Here is a 23,834-nt window from a genome sequence, read left to right on the forward strand (position 1 = left end):
GAATGGAATTTGACCTTACCATAAATACAAATACAGTGGTACCTCGGGTTACATACGCTTCAGGTTACATACGCTTCAGGTTACAGACTCCGCTAACCCAGAAATAGTACCTCGGATTAAGAACTTTGCTTCAGGATAAGAACAGAAATCGTGCTCCGGCGGCGCGGCAGCAGCAGGAGGCCCCCATTAGCTAAAGTGGTGCTTCAGGTTAAGAACAGTTTCAGGTTAAGAACGGACCTCTGGAACGAATTAAGCACTTAACCTGTGGTACGATGGTATGAAATACAAGAATACAAAAAAAAAAGCTTGGAAAATGAAACTTTGTACGCAAGCTGCACAATTTAGAAACTTTAGATTACATGCATTTGGAAGTGATGTACGGTAATACCTCAGTATTTCTGTGTAGCATTTAGCCCAGATTTTGTGACTAAATGGGGCTAGCTCCCTTGTTCTGTCAAAGCAAGGATTTCCATTTGCACAACAGAATGTCCCCCCATCTCCTCACATGCATCTTGCCTAAATCTCCTCTAGGCCCTAGGGTTCCCTCAACTCTCTGGAACAGATTTGAAGAGGAACGTGGGCACACACAGTTGCACAACTGCAGATCCTTGCGCTGACAGAACAGGGGAGTTCGATATCGCATGAATGGGAAACCCCCCACCCCACCCCATATAGGTGCTTTATCAACCCCCATCCAAAATATCACTGAAAATACAGAAGAGCTTTCAACGATTCTCAAAAGCTGCAGAAAGAAGATCAAATAGAAATTGGCTGTTTACCATCTAATTCCATGTGCTTTAAAATGTACATGCTGACATTCTGGGTAACATTGTCATGGTCTTGTGCCTCCATTTATATTGATGTAGTAGGAGTGAAGCTGTACCAAACAGGAAGGCTGACATTTTAGGTCCCACTAATGATTCTCTCTGCAGAGGTGTGTGTGATCGCCTGGGCTGTTGAGTAGCGGGCCTTCCATTTCTGTCGCTACACCCACCTCCTTAGCCACATGATGTTGTGTCGATCTGGAGTAAATATCACATGTTATGGCAACAGCCTTAAAATATATCTGACAAATCACTTAATCATATTTCAAAATGTGGCATTATAAAAATAGTCTAGTGTTTTGTGGGTAGCAAGAGGAAGCTATTTATAGACGTTACGCTGTGTTCCTTCTAATTAAAAATCATCTTTCTCTAGCTGAAATCATGACATCAGGGCTAGGTAACCTGTATAGTTGGCTGTGACATGGGAGAGGGAAGCAACAAAGCCATGCTTCTTTCCCCCACTTGATTTACACCAATGTTTTGCCTTCCATTTCCCAGATCCCTTAGATCAGACACAGACAACGTGGTGCTCACCAGGTGTTATGGAACACAACTCCCATCATATCTGACCTTCAACCATGCTGGCTAGGGCTGATGGGAGTTGTGGTACACACACACACACACACACACACACACACATGCATTTATATCACCACTTTTCTCTCCAAGCAGCTCAAAGTGGCATAGGTGGTTCTCCATCCTCCTTACTTAATCCCCACAACAACCCTGAGAGGTAGATCAGGTGGAGAGGCAAGTGTCTAGTCCAAGGTCACCGAATGTGTTTTATGGCCAAGCGGGGATTTGAACCCTAGTCTCCTAGGCCTAGCCCCTAGCATAGATTATAAGCCTGCTGGTAATTACTGCTGATTTTTAAACATGGGGCTTATGGATTTATGTGCTGGTGCTTGACTTGTGAGCTATCAACACTTTCCCTACATAGTCATGGTCCACATCAACCTGAAACTGGCTTTTGGATGCATGTACACCCGCTCTGTCCCTGCTCCTGCCAACCTAGCAGTTCGAAAGCACGTCAAAGTGCAAGTAGATAAATAGGTACCGCTCCGGCGGGAAGGTAAACAGCGTTTCCGTGCGCTGCTCTGGTTTCACCAAAAGCGGCTTAGTCATGCTGGCCACATGACCCAGAAAAACTGTCTGCGGACAAACGTTGGCTCCCTCGGCCAGTAAAGCAAGATGAGCGCCGCAACCCCAGAGTCGTCCGCGACTGGACCTAATGGTCAGGGGTCCCTTTACCTTTATCCCCACCATTATCCACAATGCAGCGCTATCCTGTGATTTCTTCAGAAATACTGCTGTTTGGTGTGTTTCCCCCTCAAACCAGCTTCAATCTGAATTGAAAGCTTAGGTCACATTCGCTTCACTGTTAACTTGAGGTGTGTCCATTTGAAGAAGAAGAAGAAGAGTTCGGATTTGATATCCCGCCTTTCACTCCCTTTAAGGAGTCTCAAAGCGGCTAACATTCTCCTTTCCCTTCCTCCCCCACAACAAACACTCTGTGAGGTGAGTGGGGCTGAGAGACTTCAGAGAAGTGTGACTAGCCCAGGGTCACTCAGCAGCTGCATGTGAAGGAGCGGAGACGCGAACCCGGTTCCCCAGATTACGAGACTACCGCTCTTAACCACTACACCACACTGGCTCTTGAGACAGTCATTGCACATGCTTAGGTGACACCTTCATGAATAGTAGTTTGGGAGCATTGCAGAAACCAAACAGGTCATGTGCATTGGATCCCTGCCCTACTTCTGGTGTGTACAGCAACATCTAAATGGGACTTGGAATGCAGTATGTGTTGGACAGGTGGCGCTGTGGGTTAAAGCCTCAGCTCCTAGGACTTGCCGATCGAAAGGTCGGCGGTTCGAATCCCTGCGGCGGGGTGCGCTCCCGCTGCTCGGTCCCAGTGCCTGCCAACCTAGCAGTTCGAAAGCACCTCCGGGTGCAAGTAGATAAATAGGGACCGCTTACCAGCGGGAAGGTAAACGGCGTTTCTGTGTGTGGCTCTGGCTCGCCAGAGCAGCGATGTCACGCTGGCCACGTGACCCGGAAGTGTCTCCGGACAGCGCTGGCCCCTGGCCTCTTGAGTGAGATGGGCGCAGAGTTTGTCAAGACTGGCCCGTACAGGCAGGGGTACCTTTACCTTTATGTGTTGGAAGGTGACCTTGTTGTGTTTTAAGCAGCCTGACATTCCCTCCTCCTGCACTGTGGAAGAGAAGATGACACTGCAGTGGTAACTGTCCTCTAGTTCCTGGCATGTCACTTTAGAGCAAAACTGGAAGTTTTGAATGAATTCTCTGCAAAAGTATGATGAGTCATGGGAAAGAACTTTCTGTCAACTACCCGCCTTTCTTCACGCAGGCAACGGGCCCTGAGTTATCCCTGCTCTGGTTCTTTTCTGTTGCACAGAAAAAAATCAAGCAGGAGACCAGCATGGATTCAGCTGAGGGCACATCGTAGAGACTGCATGTGGTGAATAAGCCCCATCCTTGGTTGTTACCTGTTTCCCAACCAACAGTAAATGGTGAACCAGCAGGAGACTATTCTTCCTTTGCATGCCTAACACTAGAGCTCGTCCTCCAAAATGATCCTATTTACCGTACTAGCGACGTGTGGTCTGTCTGTCTTTCTTTCTTTCTTTCTTTCTTTCTTTCTTTCTTTCTTTCTTTCTCCTGAATCCTCCCTAAATCCTGTTGCTGAATTTGAAAACTTTACTACAAAAAGCCTGTCCTGTCAGTAAATCAACAAATATATGGTTGAGCCATGCACAAAGACAGGAGTGCCCGGCGTGCTCTGGTCCATGGGGTCACAAAGAGTCGGACACGACTAAACGACTAAACAACAACAACAGAGCCATGCACAATTTGAAGCAAAGCCTGCCCAAGGGCTTTGCTTTAGTTTACCAGCAACCACCATGGAATTGGCTTGTTCACACCACTTGCTTTCTCCCCCACTATGAGGAGCTACACTCCCATAGAACAAATGTGCCTCTTTTCATTTGACAGATGTCCGAGGGCATACTGTTAGAGCTTTTCTCACCCCCCATACCCTGTATTGCAAGTCCTGCACTGAGAGGGGGGATGAATCAAATGAGTCCCTCTCAACTCTATGACTGGGAAGAAGCAGGTCACCTCCCACCCTTGCCAAATCATGCATTTTGTTTGATGAGGTGTCCATCTGAGGTTCCTGTGTACAATTGTGATACCTGCCACCAACTGCGCACCAGTAAACAAAGATGCCTGCTTCCTGAATTGCCAAGCTCGTAAGGCAAAACAGCAGAACTCCTGCTAATCCACCCCAAGCAGAAGCTCAGGCATCAGGTGGATTTGTGGCAGGAACCTCCGGGTCAGGAATGGTGCTAACAAGAAACTGGGCAAGGTGCAAGCAATGAAGGGTGATTATCTCTTGTTAACTTCTTGTTCTTTGACTCCAGCTCTCTTGCTTAAACTGTTCAGCTAAAGGGAAATGTAATACCCTGAAGGTCCAGGACTGTTGCCTCTGCATCTGATGCTTCTCCGTGTGTTTCCTGTCTGCATCTTGTGTGTTTCTGTGCCTGCCTTGCTGGTGAATTACCGAGCGCTGATTTATTCCCTCATCATGCCTAATCCCTCTGATTGTCTGAGAATACATCTTGGGGAAATTCAGGTTTAGGAACCCAGCTCATCACCAAACATCCAAATAGTGGTGTGGGGAGGGCACATTTTGAAGCAGAGAAGTGGCAGGCAGAAGGAGGGATGCTCAAATCTTCATCCTGTTCACCACCCAGCTGGATTCAACACTGTCACTAGAGGCTCAGGTGGCCTTGGTGGTTAGCAATGCTATTTTCCAGCTGGTCTGCCAGCTGTGGCCCCTTTTGGATAGGAATGGCTTGGCTACTGGACTCCATGCTCTAGTAACTTCCAGATTGGATTATTGCTATGTGGAGCTGCCCTTCAAGATGACTTAGAAACTTCAATTAGTCCAAAATGCAGCCTCCAGATTACTGGCTGGGGTTCCATTTAGATCCCATATAACTCATTTTAAACAGAGCTGTGCTGGCTGCCAGTTTGTTTCTGGGACCCATTCAAGGTGCTCACATTAGTGTTTAAAACCCTGAATGACTCAAGCCGAAAATACCCGGCAGCTCACTTCCTTCCCTACAGACCTTCTTGAGGGCCCTCTTGGTAGTTCCACTGTAGGTATAAAAGCTTCACCTGGCAGAAATTCTCCCTTTGATGTACGTGGATCCTGCACCTTCAAAGGGGATCTTGTATCTTTAAGGATCATGTGGAAAGGAGAACACTGCTCATGTGCAGCTTCTCTCATTTCTTGCTCCTGTTGCTTTTCTGTCTCTCGCAGTGCTTTCAGAGAGCAAGAGCTGTTTCTGTAAACAGAATCTGCTTCTCTTCATGAGGGAGCGACACTAGGCAGATCAGAAGTATTCTGCCCAAACGCCATCAAAAACTGGTCGTCCCGCTTTGATGCTTTCCTTAGGCATAACATAATCAGTTTACCTCAACACAAATCCTCACTCACCTTTCTGACATCTGATTTCCATGCAATCAGCAGGAGGATATGGAGAGGAAAGGTTCCCTTTCCACCTTTCAAATATCCGCAGAACAAAAGCTCACACTAGGCCAGTCCTGATTGCTTTTCTGAGTCAGCGACACTGACTGATTGGGGCCTAGGCATTTCAATCCTTCAGAAAACAGCATTTCGCTATCCAGGCCCATTACAGTGGTACCTCAGGTTCAAACTTAATTTGTTCCAGAAGTCTATTCTTAACCCGAAGCGCTCTTAACCCAAGGGGCGCATTCCCTACATAGGCCTCCCGTGGCCCCGGAAGCGGATTGCGTAGTAACAACAGCAGCAACAACAACAACACTTTTATTACTTATACCCCGCCCATCTGGCTGGGTTTCCCCAGCCACTCGGGGGTTCATCAGTTCAGCCAGCCCAGGTGACCTGAGGAGCCAGCTCTATATCATGGTTGCTCCAAACCTGGTTCCTTGTGTCATGTCCCACTGAAGAGCCGTACAGATCCCCTTCATTCATTCTTTGGACCCTGGTCAGCTGATACCAGAACCAGAGCCTTCATCTACAGCTTGTCATGGAGGTTGACCAAGGCCTGACACTAGGTCAAGAAGAACCTTGTCCCACATGAGAGCACCCAACGTTTGAGACGGTCCTCACTGCTTCTCCTCCAGTGACCCTACCTGCAGAAATCAGACAAGTGCCAAAAGGGGAGAGAGTCATTTCTACAGTACTCTGGCAACAGAACTCCATCCCAAAAAGAGATCCACATATCACCTTCATTGTTAACTTTTGAGCATCAGGCAAGCCCATCCTGTTCACTTGCATACTTTTCTCTTTGGTGGGAATTTCATTTGTTGCAGTGTTCTCACTCTGCCTTAGTGTTTTAAATCATCAAATCATAGAGCTGTAGAGCTGGAAGGGATCACTGCAATGTAGGAATCCTGACCACATCCGTCCCTAGGTGGGTTCGAACCACCAAACCTCCAGTTAATAGCCAGATGCACTGACCCATTGTGCCACTGGGGGCTCCTCATGTTACATTAAATGTTTTCCGGGCTGCTTTTTAAATTGTGGTAGTGGGAATTTTTTTTAAAAAAATAACATTTAATTAAAAATGTTATTGGTTATTTTATGATGTTTTAATATTATGTGACTAGCCACTATGGATTCTGTTCTTAGGAGAAATGGAGCGTATGCACCGTTTTAAAGCGAATAGATACATATACCCCAGTGGGAAGATGCTGCTTAGTTGCACAGCTCCCATTTATTGCCTCTGTCCTGAATTGTGCCTCTGTCCTTCCCTTCTTAATATCAGGCTGAGGCTTCAGTCCCCACTTCAGTGGCTGCCAGGTCCTCTTAAAGAGCTGACATTTCCAATCCTGACATTTTCCACAGCTCCATCTGGGAATTAATGGCCGGATATTAACTGCGATGGGGCTGTTTATCATAATTAGTCTCATGAAGCTATTGAGCATTCAGCTTTCCCTTTTTCTTTTTTTCTTTTTCTTTTTGCCTTAAATTTATCAGCTCTGAAGAAATAAATGCAGAATCTAGCAGAAGAGATGGCTGGTTTATTTACTGATTTATTTATTTTGATCTGTCAGGTTTCGTATTTAAAGTTTGCCAAAATTGAGCATCTCTTCCTAGAGATGATGCCAAGGTTGACCTGACTTGGGCACGTAATTGGAATTACTGGAGCCATTTGGTATTTTGCACAGACATTTATAATTCTGACATTTTCTGTAATTCAGACCTCTCCCAATGCAAACTAAATACAGTTGTGACTGACAGGGATTTATCAAACACTGCAAATATTATAGTGCTGTTTCACCTTTAGGTGTGTAGAAAGAAAAACTAGATCAAATGCAGATCCCCACATGGAAACTTTAGGATTGCTATTTATTTTATTACCATAATATTTATTGGGTAGAATTCACTGTAGTGCTAAGCAGGGAGCTACGAGCATGAGGAACAAGGTGTAATCATGCAACAAGACTTTCCCTCCCTTTCCTCTCCCCATAAATCTGTGTGGTGTAGTGGTTAAGAGCGGTAGTCTTGTAATCTGGTGAACCGAGTTCGCTTCCCCGCTCCTCCACATGCAGCTGCTGGGTGACCTTGGACTAGTCACACTTCTTGAAGTCTCTCAGCCCCACTCACCTCACAGAGTGTTTGTTGTGGAGGAGGAAGGGAAAGGAGAATGTTAGCCGCTTTGAGACTCCTTTGGGTAGTGATAAAGTGGGATATCAAATCCAAACTACTACTACTACTACTACTATTCTTCTTCTTCTTCTTCTTCTTCTTCTTCTTCTTCTTCTTCTTCTTCTTCTTCTTCTTCAGTTTCCTTCAACCCTTCAGAGCAGCCCATTGTCTTTCAAGACAGATGGATGTCAGCAACAATTCAGAGCAGCTTTAGGGGGCATGAGGGGGAGAGGGGGGAAACGGTGCACAAGTGGACCTCCTTCCACACATGCAACAACTTAGTTGAAACCCACCCAACCCAATGTGTTTATATACTGCTTTTTGTCACCAAGTCTGTATTTTTATTTTTTTTAAAAAAGAAAAGTATTTACTTACCTGAACTTGGAGATATTGTTTCTTATGGGCATGTTGAAATGTAGAACAAGGGAGCTCCCACTACTGATGAAAATCAAATATTTGTTTGTTTGTTCGACTGCATTTTGTATTTCCAAACTGCAGCGTAGGAGGAACGCCCCTCTACAAAAGAAAACTCAAATAATAAAAAGCAATGAAACATTGAAATGAAAAGCATATTAAATACAAAAAAGCAAAATATGTGTACACATTAAAAGAAAAGGAAAAAGAAACATTAAAAGGAAAGGGGGGAAAACTTATAAATTTATTTCCTACTACAATGATGATTATTCGTGTGATAATAAACCCAGACAGAGTCATGCTTAGAGTAGACCTATTGAAATCAATGGGACTTAAATGATCCCTTTCTTTTAGTAACTCTAAGCATGGCTAAGACTAACTTTGATGGGCAGCCACATGAAAATGGTGGGCAAAGCCAGAGACAAAATTGGGTGGAGCAAATATGCCTTTTACAGCTACTACCTCGTACATACTCTCATGCAGCCCATCCTCCACCCAACCTAGGGAGAGACTAGAGGGCCAATAGGAAAGGCCTGAAGGGCCACATGGGGCTCCTGAGACTAAGGTTTCTCTCCCCCTGCACCCCGCAAGATAGGTTTCAAACCGGGAAGCAAACAAGATGCAGAAGGACACTTGAGTTGCTCTTATGTGCCGCTAATATAGCCTTAAAAGTAGATCTGTATCCATAGACTTATTTTATTCGAGTTCTGCTGGCCCCTAAAGTTGTTCAGAAGCCTCCTTCTCCTTGCCGCTCCAGTCCTTCCCCCATGCAGAGCTCTGCTGGTGTCCTCCTGCTTTCATTCTCCACGATTCTGTTCCACCCTTGTTTTTCTAGCCCAATCGGAGATTATCCAAAGCTCTCCATCCAGATGTTTACTAGGTAAACATAAAAGATTTTGTGTTTACATATTACCTATTAACATTCCTCTGCTGATGTGAAGGTAGTAATTATGGAGCCAGATGGGGACGTACACACAGTCTTTGACACCAAGCTTGCACACTGCTGGGTGGCATTTTTTAACGAGATGCCAACCACCAGCAGGAAGATCAGGAAAGCTGACTGCAATTAAAAACTGAATTTCTAAATCTACCGCATGGCTTATTCCAGGTGAAGACTAAGTGTTCTGGGCTGCAGCATTTGACATAATGTACATGGGATGCACTCCAAGCTAATGTGTTCAAACCTGAAATTCCCCCTTGTTACAACATGATGGCAATAATACAATAATTATATGCCATCACCTGTGCGGATAATGCAAAGACACTGTGCCCATTCCTAATTCACATGACAGCATTCCAGGCTGTAATGTCTGAAATCCTCTTACTATGTGGATGACCCTGACTTTGTGTGGATGGTCTTAAAACTAACACTGCCTGTTCCAAGGGGCTGATGGCGTAGAGTTGCCCCATGTGCTTCGGAACTGTCCATATGGTAAATAAATATTATTACAATCCATGTGACTTAGCTACATAGAAGCATTTTGAGCGGCTACCACATAATAAAGTGCAACGTTTTAGTTAGATCTAACCCCCTAAATGCCAGTAAGGATATTTTTTCTGCGACATGGGGGAACTTCATCTTGCCTACCAGGAGGGGCCGGTGGCATGAGGCAGTGCTTTATATTTAAAAAATCTAATGGAAGTTAATTAAATGATCAACAGTAACAGACGACCTCCAGGTATAGGGCAGTAAATAAATTTGATAAATAATAATAAAAATGAATAAACAGCATTAAATGGAGACAAGCAGAGCAGATAACACTAATCTGAACAAAACTGCCATTTCGGACATACAGTTGGGCAATTTCCTACTCACCAGGCCAATCGGCAGACCAGCTTTGCATTATGAAGATGTCTGCAAATGTGACGTGAAGGCTGGCAACATCAACCCCACCATGTGGGAATCCCTTGCAGACTGCAGTGCCTGAAGACAGACCGTAGCAGTGACCTTTACCTTTACATATGAAAGAAGATATTGTTTCCTCTGCACCTACCAGCCCAGCCAATGGCTTTTAAAATATGCCTTGTTGGTCTCCCATATGCAAATAAGAAATGGGAATGGTAAAAGATTAACAGCTCATTGGCTGCTGCCTGTCTGTGTCAAGGCTTGTAGTCATAATGGGTGGTCTGCCTATACTTAGGGATTTAGAGTTGTTCTTGTGCTCTGCAATTCACACTTCTGGCACAATGGCCTAAATATCTTGGTTTCACCAAATGGCCAGCAACCAAAACCAGAACATCAGCCCTCTTCTTTATATGTGAAACCACCTCATACTATGTGCTGAGACCCATGTTGAGTAGCACTGGGATTGCATTTCTTCCAGTTTTTTTGGGACTGCTTCTCCACCAGGATTTGTTCCAGGCCCTATAATAACCCAAAGTGGTTATCAACCAACTAATCCCTGTCTCAGGTACAGGCACCATCTTGAAACCAGTTCTTGGTAGCAACCAGATGGACTGGAGACCCTTGTGAGCATCATTTGGGAACAAAAGGATAGGAAGATACAGGATACGGGAATCTCTCAGTGGTGTGGAACCAGTAGCCCTCTGGATGTTGTTGGACTCCACCTCCCATCAGTCCTAGCCAGCGTGAGAGGGAAGCTGTAATCCAGCAACACCTAAAGGGCCCCTGGTTCCCTACCCTTACTGTAAGTCATTGAAGTGTTCCAGGGCAACAGATACACCACCTTTCATAGAACATAAAAGTCTGTCTTATACTATTTGTCCACCTAGCTCAGTATTGTCTGCTCAGACTGGCTACAGCTGTCTAGGGTTTCAGGAAGGAGTCTTTCCAATTGCCTGCTTCCCATTTTAATTTTTAAATGGAGATGCTGGGGATTGACACTGGACATTTGGCATGCCAAGCAGGTGCTCTGCCACTGAGTTACACTCTCCCCCCTCTCTTAAGCTCAAGGCCAGGGGAAGGTTGACTATTCAAGAGGTAACAAGTACCTGCGAGGAGAAGACACTACACAATCAATGGAGATCTGAAAAAGAGGGATAGGATTAGGCAGCGCTTTTTTCTGGAGCGGGGGACATATACCCCTAAACATTTTGTGAATCTAAGTTTGGCCTCATTGAGGGGCAGTATTTCAATATGAGTAGGAAAATGAGAGTACCCCAAAGTGATTATGGACATGGCCATGTAGTTCAGAACTGCAACATGAAACTACAGTTTTTTTGTTTGTTTTTTAAAGTCATCCAGGTTTCCAATGTATTATATAACAATGGGTTTCAGGACAGCAGAGTATCTGTGAGGATATATTTGGCCTGATGGTGGTGTGTCCTGGAGCTCCACATCATCAGTATTCTAACTCCCACGAGGCTAACTCCCTTGAGTATTCTAGCTCCCAACATCTCATTGCCAATTGGAGGCTCTCTCTTCTTCCCTAGAAATGACTGGTTGGTGAGTCTCGGAGGAGTCCTTCTTTCTGGAGATTCTTGAACCTGCCGATGGATTATGGATACCAAAAAGGAACAGGATAGCAGTGGAATGGATGACATAAGCTTGAGTTCTACCTCTTTGGGATGTTACACAATTCAAGGTAAGTTTACTGCAGAATATAGAAATACACAGTCTATTTCCCCCCTTATCTTCCCTTGACAAATGCTTGGATTTATGTCTTAAATGTAGATGTTCAGCTCCGTATCATATCAATGGCCCTTCATCATAGCAAAACAAAGCTGAAACAGAACCCAACGAGTTTCTAGCAGGACTAAGAAATTTCCATAACTGAACATGACCAGAATAGTGCCTTCATATGCTCTTAAACCAGGAGCATTGCTAGAAACAGGAGGTTCAACATCAACCCCCCAATTCTCTGCGCTTGTCTTACACGACCAGTTGGATAGGTCTACCTTTTGTTGCCCTTGTTGTTTCAGGATCTAACACACCAACTTGGTTTTGCCTCCCCTTCCTCACAGGCTTAAAACAGCTCTATGAGGCCCACCAGCTCTGTGATGCCACCCTGATGGCCGAAGGAAGGATTTTCTCCTGTCACAGGTGAGCTCCTGGATTTTGCTGGTCTCCAGCCTGCTAGTGACTATTGGCCTGATGAAGCAGCTCATGTTATCCATAGCCAGCAAAGCGGATGCTTTGCCTAGAGAGGTGAAATTGCCTAGGCAAGTGCAGAGTATGCACATCAGCACTGAGATGCTCCGGCTCTATGGGAGCAACACAGCCTCTGACACAAGAGTGTAACAATCTTTGTCACAATGCATCCTGCCAGATCACTGCCATTCCGAATAAGCCAATGGCTCAGGTTCTTGTGCTAGTCATATGCCTCTAAAAGCTTACATTTGCAATTCACGTCTGACAGGGGCTCATTTAATGGGGTGGGAATGAGGGAAGATTAGCAGAAATCCCATTCATGGAGAGGTTTATACAAATTAAGGCTTATCATTTAGATTTATAAAGATTTATGGAATTATGTAAGGTGTAGAGGAAGTGGATAGAAAATCTGTTCCCCTCCTCTAGAATTGTGGGAGTGTCAGTCTCCCAATTAAAGTGTTTGGTAGGAGATTCAGGACAGACAAAACAAAGTACTTTTTTAACGCAACACACAACTGATTTATGGATTTCATTGTCATCCAGTCTGGTGAGGGTCATCATATTAAATTAAAACAGGATCAGGCAAATTCATGGAGGTTTCAATGGTCATTGGCCGTGATAACTAAATCAAACCTTCACCTTCAGAGACATTGAGTACCATTTGTTGCAGACAACTGGGAGAGCGCTATTTCCTTCAGATCCAATAAAATAAAATAAAATGGATTTCTGAAAGTATCTAAATGGGGGGAAAGATTTGGTGTGTACTGGGGGAGGGGTTTGCTCTCCTGCAAATTAAATCTTGTACACCAGGGTTCAAGAACCATTCTTGCCATGCTAATTATGCATATAGTTTATGAAGGAAACTTTCCAAAATGTAATTGGCCACCTGCAGCCTGAAGTGATACAGTCCATTCTGCTGCTTGTGCAGACTAGGCCTTACAGTGCCCAGGGCCGGATCACCCATAAGGCAAAGTGAGACAACTGCCTCAGGCGGCAGGATCCACAGGGGCAGCAGATCTGGCCTCCAAGAAAGGGATCATTCACAGCTGCAGCACGCACCTTGGAGGCTAGATCTGCTGCCTCCCTGACAGCCCTCCCCATGCCACCTCTGCAGTGGCCTTTATTCACACCCTGTTCTTGATGTACAACTTCACTTCACCCCTTCTTCCCTGGGGCGGCGGCAATTTTGTAGCTCGCCTCAGGTGGCAAAATATCTTGAGCTGATCCGGCAGTGGCCGTCACATGGGCTGATACTGGTCTGCTTACAGGCTGCTGACTCTTTTTTAAGGGGATGAAGGTTCTGTGTCTTTAACAGCTGGACTAGCAAACCTGCTACAGGAATGAAAGCACAGAGAGCAATACAACTGAGCGCAGCAGCAGTACATGGAAGAAGAGGAATATTCCCAAGTAAGGGACGACTGAGATAGTGAACATGTGTGTCCTTAGAATTATTTCATCCTGAGTGGCAGAAATATATTCCTGTTTTGAAGGATCATGTAACCCCAGAAGCTTAGCATTTTTACACATAACATAAGGCTGACTTTTTGCTTTGCTGCCTTTCTTTGTAGGGCAGTGTTGGCCGCATTCAGTCCTTACTTCCGGGCCATGTTCACCAGGCCCTTTAGAGAATGCTGGGAAAGGCAAGTTGTGTTTGAAGACATGGCCTCTTCTGTTCTTCAAAGAATTCTAGATTATCTCTACACTGGAGAGTTGTTGCTTACACCAGAGACTGCTCAGGATCTCTTCACAGCTGCCAATAGGCTTGTCATCCGCCCACTGCAGGAGATTATTGGCAGGTAAACAGATCCTGTTTTGGAGCTGGGACTGGGGATCCTTGGGTCAGTGGGTGGAAGCCTTAAGAGATACAGTGGTACCTCTGGTTACGAACTTAATTCATTCTGGAGGTCTGTTCTTAACCTGAAACCATTCTTAACCTGAGGTACCACTTTAGCTAATGGGGCCTCCAGCAGCGCCACGATTTCTGTTCTCATCCTGAGGTAAAGTTCTTAACCTGAGGTACTACTTCCAGGTTAGTGGAGTCTTTAACCGACTGTTTGTAACCTGAGGTGTTTGTAACCCGAGGTACCACTGTATGGAGGCACAATCTAGAGTTGAGCTGAAATTTCTCAGAAGACATTTTTCTGATAATATATCTGAGGCTTTTCTTTTAGAAAACAATTTTTCACTGAATATTTCCCAACTTTCTTTGGGGGGAGGCAGCTATTATTTCTCCCCTACCCCACAATGACCTGAATAAAAACACAGACAATGCCCTTGAATGACACTAGGTCTAAAGTATTGCTTGGGGTGGGAAATAGTGCCCAGTGCAGTTGCTGCTGCTGCTTCTTGCAGCAGCAAGCAGTGACATTGGGGAGGAACCTAGCACCAGCGTCTGGGGAAATGTAAGTTGTCTGAGCTTATGTCAAAAGCGAGTTTGAGTTTTCATTCATTAAAATGACAGACATCTGTACCTTGACCTTTGCCTAGTTTGTCAAAGAAATCAAGGACTGTGTTCACTTGGGCCCCAGACAACACAGACGTATTGGCTGGCAAGCTAAACAAGAATGGAAAATTTACTGGTTCACACAGTGCTGTCGTAATTCTGGGGGGTTCACAGAGGATATCAATCTCCAAAAATTCCACCACATTACCCATTAACCAAAATGAAATTAATTTAAAGACAATAATTTACTAACAGCTGAGCGCCTGGTTGTAATGTTCAACTGGGCCCTCAGCAGCAAGTAAACTGCTATGGGACAGTTGGAGTTCCACAATTACTGCCTTTAAATTAATTTCACTTTGTAACTGAGGGAATTTTCCTGGAGGAAAGAGAGATCAGGCAAAATGAAAGATGGGATGCATGCAGATCCTTCCTATTGCCTATACTCCAAACTTCACACTGACACAAGTGCTATTTAACATGGAAGGGCTTATTTGTAGCTCACAATTACTATTGCAAATCACATATATTTTGGCTGCACCATTTCTCCATATCCACAGCTCATTCCCTCTGGCTATCCCATTTTGTTCCATTCATTCAGGTGTCCAACATTTCCCTTACTGTGGCTTGTTTCAGCTTTCCTCCTCCAAAGTCCTGACTTGCTACCTTCCAATGCATTTTCCCCATCCTTTAAAGTGATCCCTTTCCTCCTGAGCCTGGAGAAAAGATGCAACAAACAATTCTAGCTCCACTTGAAGCATCTTGCTTTTGAGCGGGTTGCCAGCAAAATATAAAAAATGAATGTTTTTCAGACACCTTGGCAAACTTATTTTAACCGGCATGTGTTGGTCTCTGGGGGTGGGATAACAGGTCAGAATGCCAGTGGGCATGCCAGTCCCTTTGCTGCTGAGCGCGAAAAGCTGTCTCTTTCACCATCTGGAGAGTGAAATTCCCCTGCAGTTCCCCACTGATCCATATTTAATTTCTTTCTCTCACCAGATTCCTTGCTGACAGCATTTCTATGGACAGCTGCCTGGGGATTTATGCTTTGGCATATGCTCACAACCACCAAGCGCTGCTTCGTGTGGCCACACGACACATCACCAATAACTTTGAACCTCTTTCTCAACACGAGGCCTTTCCAGGCTTGGATCCCAGCACGGTGATCAGCATTGTCTCCTCAGACAAACTCCTGGTGTCTTCTGAGCTGATCGTCTACCACGCTGTGCAGCGCTGGGTGAGGTCTCAACCAGCCGAGCATCTCTCACTGATCAAGAAGCTGCTGAAACAAGTCCGCCTCCCGCTTCTTACTTCCGAAGAGATCACGGTAGTCCAGAAGGACATAATCGAAGAATATGGACATGCTCACCTGCAGTGGGAGCAGCTGGACGGAGAAGGGAGGTTGCGGAAGAGCGGGGGTCTCAGGCACGGCATGTACGATGACTGGATTGTGAGCTTGGGCCTTTTTGTAAGCAACATGCAGGGAGGCGTAGTTGAACGTCTGAAAACTCACTTCCTGGGGTTCAGCCTGCAGACAGAAAGCTGGGAGGAGATACCACCCCTGATGTATCTAGATTCCTCTGGCTTCTTGTCTGTGGGGCACAAGCTCTATGTCTCTGGGGGACAAAGGCTTAATGGCTCCGTCTTAGGCAATCTGCACGAGTTTGATGCTCTTACCGGCCAGTGGATGCAGCTGCCATCCATGTCCACTCCTCGGCGAGAACATGGCTTCCTAGCATGTAAGCAGAAGCTGTATGCTTTGGGGGGTCGGAGTGGCCGAAGTGTGCTTGATTCTGCAGAAAGCTTTGACCTAGTGCTGAAGTCCTGGTCTCCCATTGCCAACTTGCCATTTGCAGTGAGTCATTTTGCCTCTGCCACATTGAAAAACAAGCTCTACCTGATTGGAGGGTTCTCTCACACAAGAGCAAGCGGCCTTGCTCACAGGGGCATTCTGATTTATGAAACAGGTTCCGATGTGTGGAATCAGGTGCCTCTGGCTTTTCAGTGCTACAAATCCACAGCTGTGACCATGGACAATGGGATCTTCGTCATCGGTGGGCTTGTTGAAGAGAGCAGCCGGCGCGAGACACCCGGCACGGTAATCAGGGCCCTTATCTCTGGCACCCACAAGTGTTTTTTCCTCAGCAAGGATGGCACTGTGAGCTACGACGTCGCCATCCCAGAACTTCCTATCCTGGTCTTGCCACCTTGTGCTGTGCAGTGGCAGAGAAGAATCCACGTGCTGGTGGGGAATACAATATACCAGTGGAAGCCCGGAGAGCCCAGCTGGACCAGGAGTCGAAAAACTGCTCCCAACACAAGAGTAACATTCTTAACTGTAGTTAACGGAGTAACACTGAGGGTCCCAAAGAAAAATCTGCAGCCCCTTTTACGAGAAGCCTCTGCAGCCTTGACAGCGGTTTGGGTGGCTGATAATTAGCAGCCAATTGACACTTTCCCAAACCTGGCTACCTTGGCTTCACCTAAATTCAGGATTCCATCGGGCATCTTCAGTCCTCCCTTTAATATTGACAATACCGATGCCTTCAGGAGCAGAATACAGTCACATGGGTTCCTCCTCATTGCACTTGAGACAGGGTGCCTATGGCTCAGCCAAGGGGGCCTGGCTGCTGAATAAACTCCATTCCAGCCTCCAACTTACGTTCCTTATCGTAATTTTTTTTTGAGTACCATACGATATGAGGAAAAAAGATCAGAAGCTTCTAGGTCAGGGGTCAGCAAACTTTTTCAGCTCCTCAGACCTTGTGTGGGGCCAGACTATATTTTGAAAAAAAAAATAATGAATGTATTCCTATGCCCCACAAATAACCCTGAGATGCATTTTAAATAAAAACACTCATTCTCCTCAGGTAAATACACCAGGCAGGCCCCACAAAGAACCCAGAGGTGCATTTTAAATAAAAGGACACATTCTACTCATGTAAAAACATGCTGATTCTCAGAAAGTCCGCAGGCCAGATTGAGGAGGTGATTGGGCCAGATCCAGCCCCTGGGCCTTAGTTTGCCTACCCATGTTCTAGGTCTACCTCCACTGTCAGAGGCATTAGGCCTCTGCATCCTAGTTTCTGGGAATCGCAGGAGGGAGAAATGCTGTTGCACTTGAACCCAGCACGCAGGCTTCCCAGGGGCTTTAGGGCTGCCACTGTGAGAACAGGATGCTGGACTAGATGGGCCATTGGACTGAGTGGAAAAAAGGAAGATTTTCTGTCTTTGGCTCAAAGCAAAATCCCCCTTATTTCCTTCAGATTTCAAAGCCATGTTCAACTCTGAGCTGTCCTGCAAGGAGGAACTGGAAGAGAAATAAGGGCACACTTTAACTGTTAATCAAATAATTAAGATTGGTTGGTTGCCTAACACAAGGCAATCTCTAGTAGAGATGTAAAGGCCTGGGAGTAGGGGGGCGGGGGAGCAAAGCCAAAATAATGAAGAAGAAAAAACCCTGGAGGAAAACTCTCCCCCCCCCAAAACGTTATTCTGGTTTGCCCCACCCCCAACCTTCAGATCTCTTGTCAACTTTTACAATCAAGTTTAAAAACATGAAAGACTGTGAAAAACAAAGGCCATCAAATTTTAACAAGAGATCAATATATTAAAAATAAAGCAACACCAGCCTTCACAGACAACAAACAGACAAAAATATCAACAATGCGGAATGACTCTAACATTAAGCGTTGATGTAGCTGCATCAAATGTGTGGGAGAAGAGTCTTATCCGGGCACAGAAAGTCTTAATTAGTCATTGTTGGCACCAGGAAGGCCTCACTCAGGCCTGCATTCCACATGAGGAAGGGCCACAGCCTTTGTTGCCACCCTCTGAGCCTGTTTTAAAAGAAAAATGACTTTCCAGGTTCTTGATAAAATCAACTTTTTATTGCTCACACACTCCTCTCCCTGTGAAGAACCATATTAGTTTCAGCTCCTAGTCCTTAAATTTAAAGCTACCTCCCTCTCTGCCACAGCTGACTCTCCTTCCACCCCTTCCCTTTTAGACATGCACTTTTGTGCCTTCTCTCACTCCACCGGCCTCTGTGCCTTGTTCCACCACTCTACACCCAATATCTGAAAAATCTCATTCTTGGTGGTCATAAAGTCAGCTTTTTTCAAAATCTACTTTTCCAGCAAAACTTTTCCAGAACCTCCACAGCCTCTCCTTTCCAGGGCTGCCTCCGTTAGGGTACATCTGTTCCAATCAATATATGCGGTGTTTGTGAACAGGTTGTGTATTCTGCATTTAAGCGCACGCCTTGCCCTAATTAATGTTCCACTTCCCAGTTTCCTCCTTATTTATTTAATAATTACTTCTTAAGCGAGGTGCTAATCTTACTGCAGCCATGCCACTTAATGTTACCGGTGGCCATCTGGGCAGATTCCCTTTCCCATCTGGGCAAATTCCTGGCCATTGTTTGGTTTCTCCTCATCCACTTTTTTAAAAAAAAGTCTAGTCTTTTTTCTTTAAAAACTTTTATGATCTAACCAGGCATACAAACTACACCCAGCAGCACCTTCTTTTCATTCCCCTCCTGTCCCTCCTACCCAGCCCCTGGCTAAAGCAAGTTCTACATGACATTTCATAGATTTCTATCCCCTCCCCTTGCCCCCACCCCAGCCCGGCACCTTTTAAATGTCCACAGCTCTGCCCAAAGCAGTGAACAGAGCCAGAAGAGGGGGTGGGGAGGGAAAGCAAGCCGGGAAAGGGAAAGCAAGCCCAAGCCAGGATGAGACCAGAACACACAAGGAGCATTTCTTGTTGATATTGACCCTTTCTTTGCCAGTACAGTGGTACCTCGGGTTACATACGCTTCAAGTTACAGACTCCGCTAACCCAGAAATAGTGCTTCAGGTTAAGAACTTTGCTTCAGGATGAGAACAGTAATTGTGCTCCAGCGGCGCGGCAGCAGCAGGAGGCCCCATTAGCTAAAGTGGCGCTTCAGGTTAAGAACAGTTTCAGGTTAAGTACAGAACGAATTAAGTACTTAACCCGAGGTACGGAACGAATTAAGTACTTAACCTGAGGTACCACTGTATTCATTTGTTTTCCATTTATGGAAAATTCTTCCAAGGAACAATAAGGTGGTATACATACATTATTCTCTTTCTCTCTTCCCCAGCCTACACCATAGCCCTGTAAGGTAGGTGAGGCCAGGAGAGGTTGACTGGACCTCTCTGGTCCTAGTTCAGCACTCTGCTACACCAAGCTGGCCCTTTCTCCATGCATCATTATTCCTTCTCTTAGGGCCATTTTATACAATCAGTAAAAAAACATTCACTGGATACAATCAGTAAAAACAAATAGGAAAGCTTTTTCCTCATGTGCCCAGGCAATATATGTATGTGTTGGGTGAGTGGGGTTGCCTGCCTGAATTGTTTCCCCATGGAAATTCCCTGCACATAGAAAAAACTACAGATAAATTCTCTCCTTATAGATTCTATAGCTTTTGTGTTCTGTACTCTGACTTGTTCTTTGTGCTAAGTACCTTTTAATAACAGAAACAGCAACTGTAGGAAAGTACAGTGGAACCTTGGTTTTCGAACATAATCTGTAATCGAAAACTGAGGATCAATGGGCAGTTGGCAAAATCCATTGAAAAAATGGAAAAACATGCAGTGGAAGCCGTTCAACTTCCGAGGCGCATTCGAAAACGGAAACAATTACTTCTGGGTTTTCAGCATTTGGGTTCCGAGACGCTCGAAAAGCAGGGTTCCGCTGTACAGACAGTAATGCATAGCAGAAGTAATTTTGCTCTGCAGATCACCAGATCCATATCACACACACCCTGCCCGCAAGTCGCCCGTGGCTTCCAATGAGCTGTACCCACTTGGTTCTGAGCACATCTTATGCAGAAAGATAATACGTAAAGTCAAATCTGTTCTTTATACAGGACTGATGTTTGGCCCTCCAATCAGAAATACATTTGCAAACTCTCTCTTGCAGGAGCCACCCAAACAACCTCCCATGTTTGGCTGCAGTCTTTTTCAGAAAGGGTCAGCTGTTCCATTTGTTGTGTATATGCATCTAGCACAATGGGGCTCCTTCTACACTCTCCAGGCACCTCTGCAGCAGAAATAAGTAATAACAGTGCCAATTTGAAAACTGGAGCAGGAGTTAATTACACTCAATAAATTATGCCCAACAGAGCAGCCAGCTCCCACCGAGCAGCAATTGCAGGTAAGCAGGTGAGAGCTACAAATGGTTCTGCCCTGCCTCTTTGACTCCAAGCTTGTTTCTCTTCTGTTTGCTTTGACGTTTTATTCCTCTCCTCCCAGCCTCTCTCCCTGATATCTCTCACAAAGAAAACTGGAAACTGCCATGGTAGTAACCTTTAACAATATGCACCGAAATCTTGGCTAACAACCATAGCCCCACATGCCTGCCCTAGTCGATGGAAGCATGATTCCCCAGGAGAGTTGCTACAATGCCATCCCCAAATGTTATATCACTAGGCTTTATGCAGCCACCTGCATAGCATAGTAATGGCCACCTGCTCACCCCTTCAGCTATATAAAACACACCCACAACAAGCTGCTCACTGGCCGCCTCCGTCTTTAGGGGAGTGGGAAAAGACAATGTAGCAACAGGGGAGACTTTCAGCTTGGGGCGGGAATTAAACTCACCAACACACACACACAGTTTAAAGCTCCATAGGGTTCACGGAAATACATTTTTTGGGGTGGGGGAACTGTGAACAAAACATCAGATTCTGCCAAACTTCACCCCCCCCACCAAACTATATTCTGGGAGCAAAGTGTGCCAATTAACCTAATGTGTAAATTCTCTGATATATTCGAAACATGGAATGTGGACTTCCTCACTGCAAAATTTTGGAAATTTAATTCTGCATTCCAGATGCTCTGCTTCAGTGGAGCATTTCAACCAGCAGAGGTCAATATCACCTTATAGAGGCTTGGAGCAGGGGAGGGGAGGGTGAGATTCAATTATTTGGCCAAGACTTCAAAACACACAAACTGGGACTGTGTTCTCATCACTGGATTTGCATCAGAATGGCTCTCTAATTGCTCCATCAAGACACAGATTGTGGATCACTCTGTTGTTATTCAGAGGTTTGCAGAGTTGTGGGGGCCCTTTAATTTGTGCTGGTGGTGAAGTAATTGGAAGGCCTGTTCAGTGGGCATACAGAACTGCTCCTACCTGGATGAATGATTTATGTAGCTTAGTCCTATAGCATGGGCCAGGTAGAAAACTGCTGAGGAAATTGAGGAGGAATAGGGAAACAAACAAATGATTATCAAGTCTGGAGCTTCAGTAAAGATACAAAGTTCCTCAAGAGGTTAAAGAGCTGGTTGCTAGGAGAACCAAGGGGTCTCTTTCCCCCACAATATTACTTGCTGCTGCATTTTGATGGTTACATGTTGACTTAATCCAGCCTTTGCCAACTTCATGCCTGTGGTGGCTGATGGGAGTTCTAATCCAACAACATCTGACGGGCACCAGGTTAGTGAAGGCTGCCTTAGCTCAGAAGTCTGATCTGGAAATTTGTCCAAAGGTACACAGTGCCTATTGAATCACCACTGTCCATGTGCTCCTTGCCACACTTTAGAAAACAACTATAGATACATGTTTTGCTTTCAATAGCCTAAAAACTCTCTTAAAAAAACCAAGTTTGTCTACATCATCATCTCCAATTCCAGAAATTTAAGAATGACACCCCTTTAACCTCCAGTTAATGTACCGGTATATCCCTCCACACCTTTCATGCACTGAACATGCTAGTCTTGCCATTAAAATGTGTATTCCATAGTCTTTAAGCCAATAGTATTGGTTTTTCATTTGGATGCTATATTAGTCCAATTAATCATCTATCTTCCCCTGCTGCCATCTTTTTTGATGTAGCCCAAAGGAACAAGCAATGGCTTTAACAGAATTTTCTACCCAATCATGGCATTAATTATTACTATCACTTCTTTTCAAACAGGCAGAATAGGTAGATATCTGGAATCCAATTAACATAGCCCACTCTCACTTATTTTATTCAGAGAGCAGAATGAGCCATGTAGTTACCCTTCTCTGTGTACAAGACTATATTGTGCTATATTGCTGAACAACCACTGAACAACCATGACAACAGATGCAATGTAATGGCTAAGGCTAAACTATGACCAGGAAATCTCTCCGCCATGGACATACTAGGTGGCCTCAGCCTCAGGGAATAATACTGTTTTATCTTTCATTTATTTTTATTTAACAACATTTGTATGCTGCTTGATTGCAGAAAAACAAGAGATAAAATCTTACAGGGTAACTATTGTAACTATTACAACTAAATAATGCATGTGAAGCACTTTGAACACCTGAAATTACAATTGTATAATTATTATAATTATACAAATGTTGAGTATTAATGTTAATATTATTATGAACAATGATGAATATCTCGTGTACATTTTTTAATGAGTGGTTTCAACAGAAATGTGCTCCTATAGGTCTTTTTTTTATTGTTCCCAACCATAGACAGAATGGGCCACAAATGAGTAATCTGCTGTCATTGACTTTTCCTCTTTGCTCCACACAAAGAGGAAAGAAGCCTTTATTCTTCTGGTTTATAGAGTGTCCCCAAACTCTTGGGATAAGCAGAGAGTCAATCCCCAAGCACTATATATTGTGGATGCTCAGGTGCCATGGCAACCAAAGAGTCTAGAAATTAATCCCATTTTCACCCAATAAATGAGAGTCAGAGGCCAGAGTACAACCATGCATATACATACAAATGTATAGTTCCCCAAGTGCTTGCATACACAGACACAGAATATGTGCATGCATGCTCAAAGAAACACACAGCAGATTTGTGTATGCTATCATGATACACTCAGACATGCAGCTGCCAATATATTCATATACAGGAGATTAAATGAACAGAGTGCTATTAAAATCCATAAATCAAATGCGAGTATTAATTTCCTTTGACAAGCCCTCAAATTCAAATTTACCTCCTTTGAGTACCTCGGTGAACTCTGACCTGGAATAATTTGTTCCATTTGCATTTTAATGTAGGCAAAACTTTGACTTTGATTAGTTCAATTACATTGTTCAAAATTGAACTAATGAAAGTCAAAATGTGATTCTAAACTAAGCAAAGGTTATGAAGCCAAGGCAACACTCCCAGTGGCTCAGATGGACTTAGGGTTTCAAGTGCACAATATCCACCAGAGAGCCCAAACCAAACTCTGGCCTCAACAGACACTCGTGATGTGAAACATGAATCTGAAAGGCCATAGCTCAGCAGTAAAGCACCTGCTATACACACAGAAGAGCCTTAGTTCAATCCCCAGCATCAATAGGTAGGACTGGGAAAGACCTCTCTCTCAAACCCTGGAGAACCACTGCCTGCGTGTGCAGAGTGACAATA

The 23,834-nt window shown here is 44.8% G+C and overlaps 1 protein-coding gene and 1 long non-coding RNA gene across 5 annotated transcripts; one reads left to right on the plus strand and one right to left on the minus strand.

Annotated features, from left to right (window-relative positions):
* Positions 1-751: 751 nt before the first annotated feature.
* LOC310838861 lies at positions 752-13,557 on the minus strand. 2 transcript variants are annotated; one of them, XR_014561179.1, is made up of 6 exons: positions 11,912-13,557; positions 11,081-11,408; positions 10,914-10,948; positions 7,923-8,837; positions 5,814-6,028; positions 752-1,022 (listed from the first exon to the last, which is right to left on the minus strand). It is a non-coding gene; the product is annotated as an uncharacterized lncRNA (long non-coding RNA). The 2 variants fall into 2 exon arrangements; XR_014561180.1 differs by having other exon boundaries at positions 5,814-8,837.
* Positions 10,055-17,113, plus strand: LOC310838804 (kelch repeat and BTB domain-containing protein 12-like). Of its 3 annotated transcripts, none has more exons than XM_083726587.1 (5): positions 10,055-10,430; positions 11,355-11,506; positions 11,886-11,964; positions 13,581-13,808; positions 15,452-17,113. In XM_083726587.1, exons 2-5 carry the CDS (start codon positions 11,422-11,424, stop codon positions 16,890-16,892), a joined length of 1,833 nt encoding a protein of 610 aa, XP_083582713.1. In that variant the 5' UTR covers positions 10,055-10,430; positions 11,355-11,421; the 3' UTR covers positions 16,893-17,113. The 3 variants fall into 3 exon arrangements, with proteins under 3 accessions (XP_083582713.1, XP_083582711.1, XP_083582712.1); XM_083726585.1 differs by having other exon boundaries at positions 10,058-10,372; XM_083726586.1 differs by lacking the exon at positions 10,055-10,430 and adding an exon at positions 10,461-10,609.
* Positions 17,114-23,834: the final 6,721 nt, after the last annotated feature.

This window comes from Podarcis gaigeae (assembly GCF_964106915.1).
Source record: "Podarcis gaigeae genome assembly, chromosome: 2".
Classification (NCBI taxonomy): domain Eukaryota; kingdom Metazoa; phylum Chordata; class Lepidosauria; order Squamata; family Lacertidae; genus Podarcis; species Podarcis gaigeae.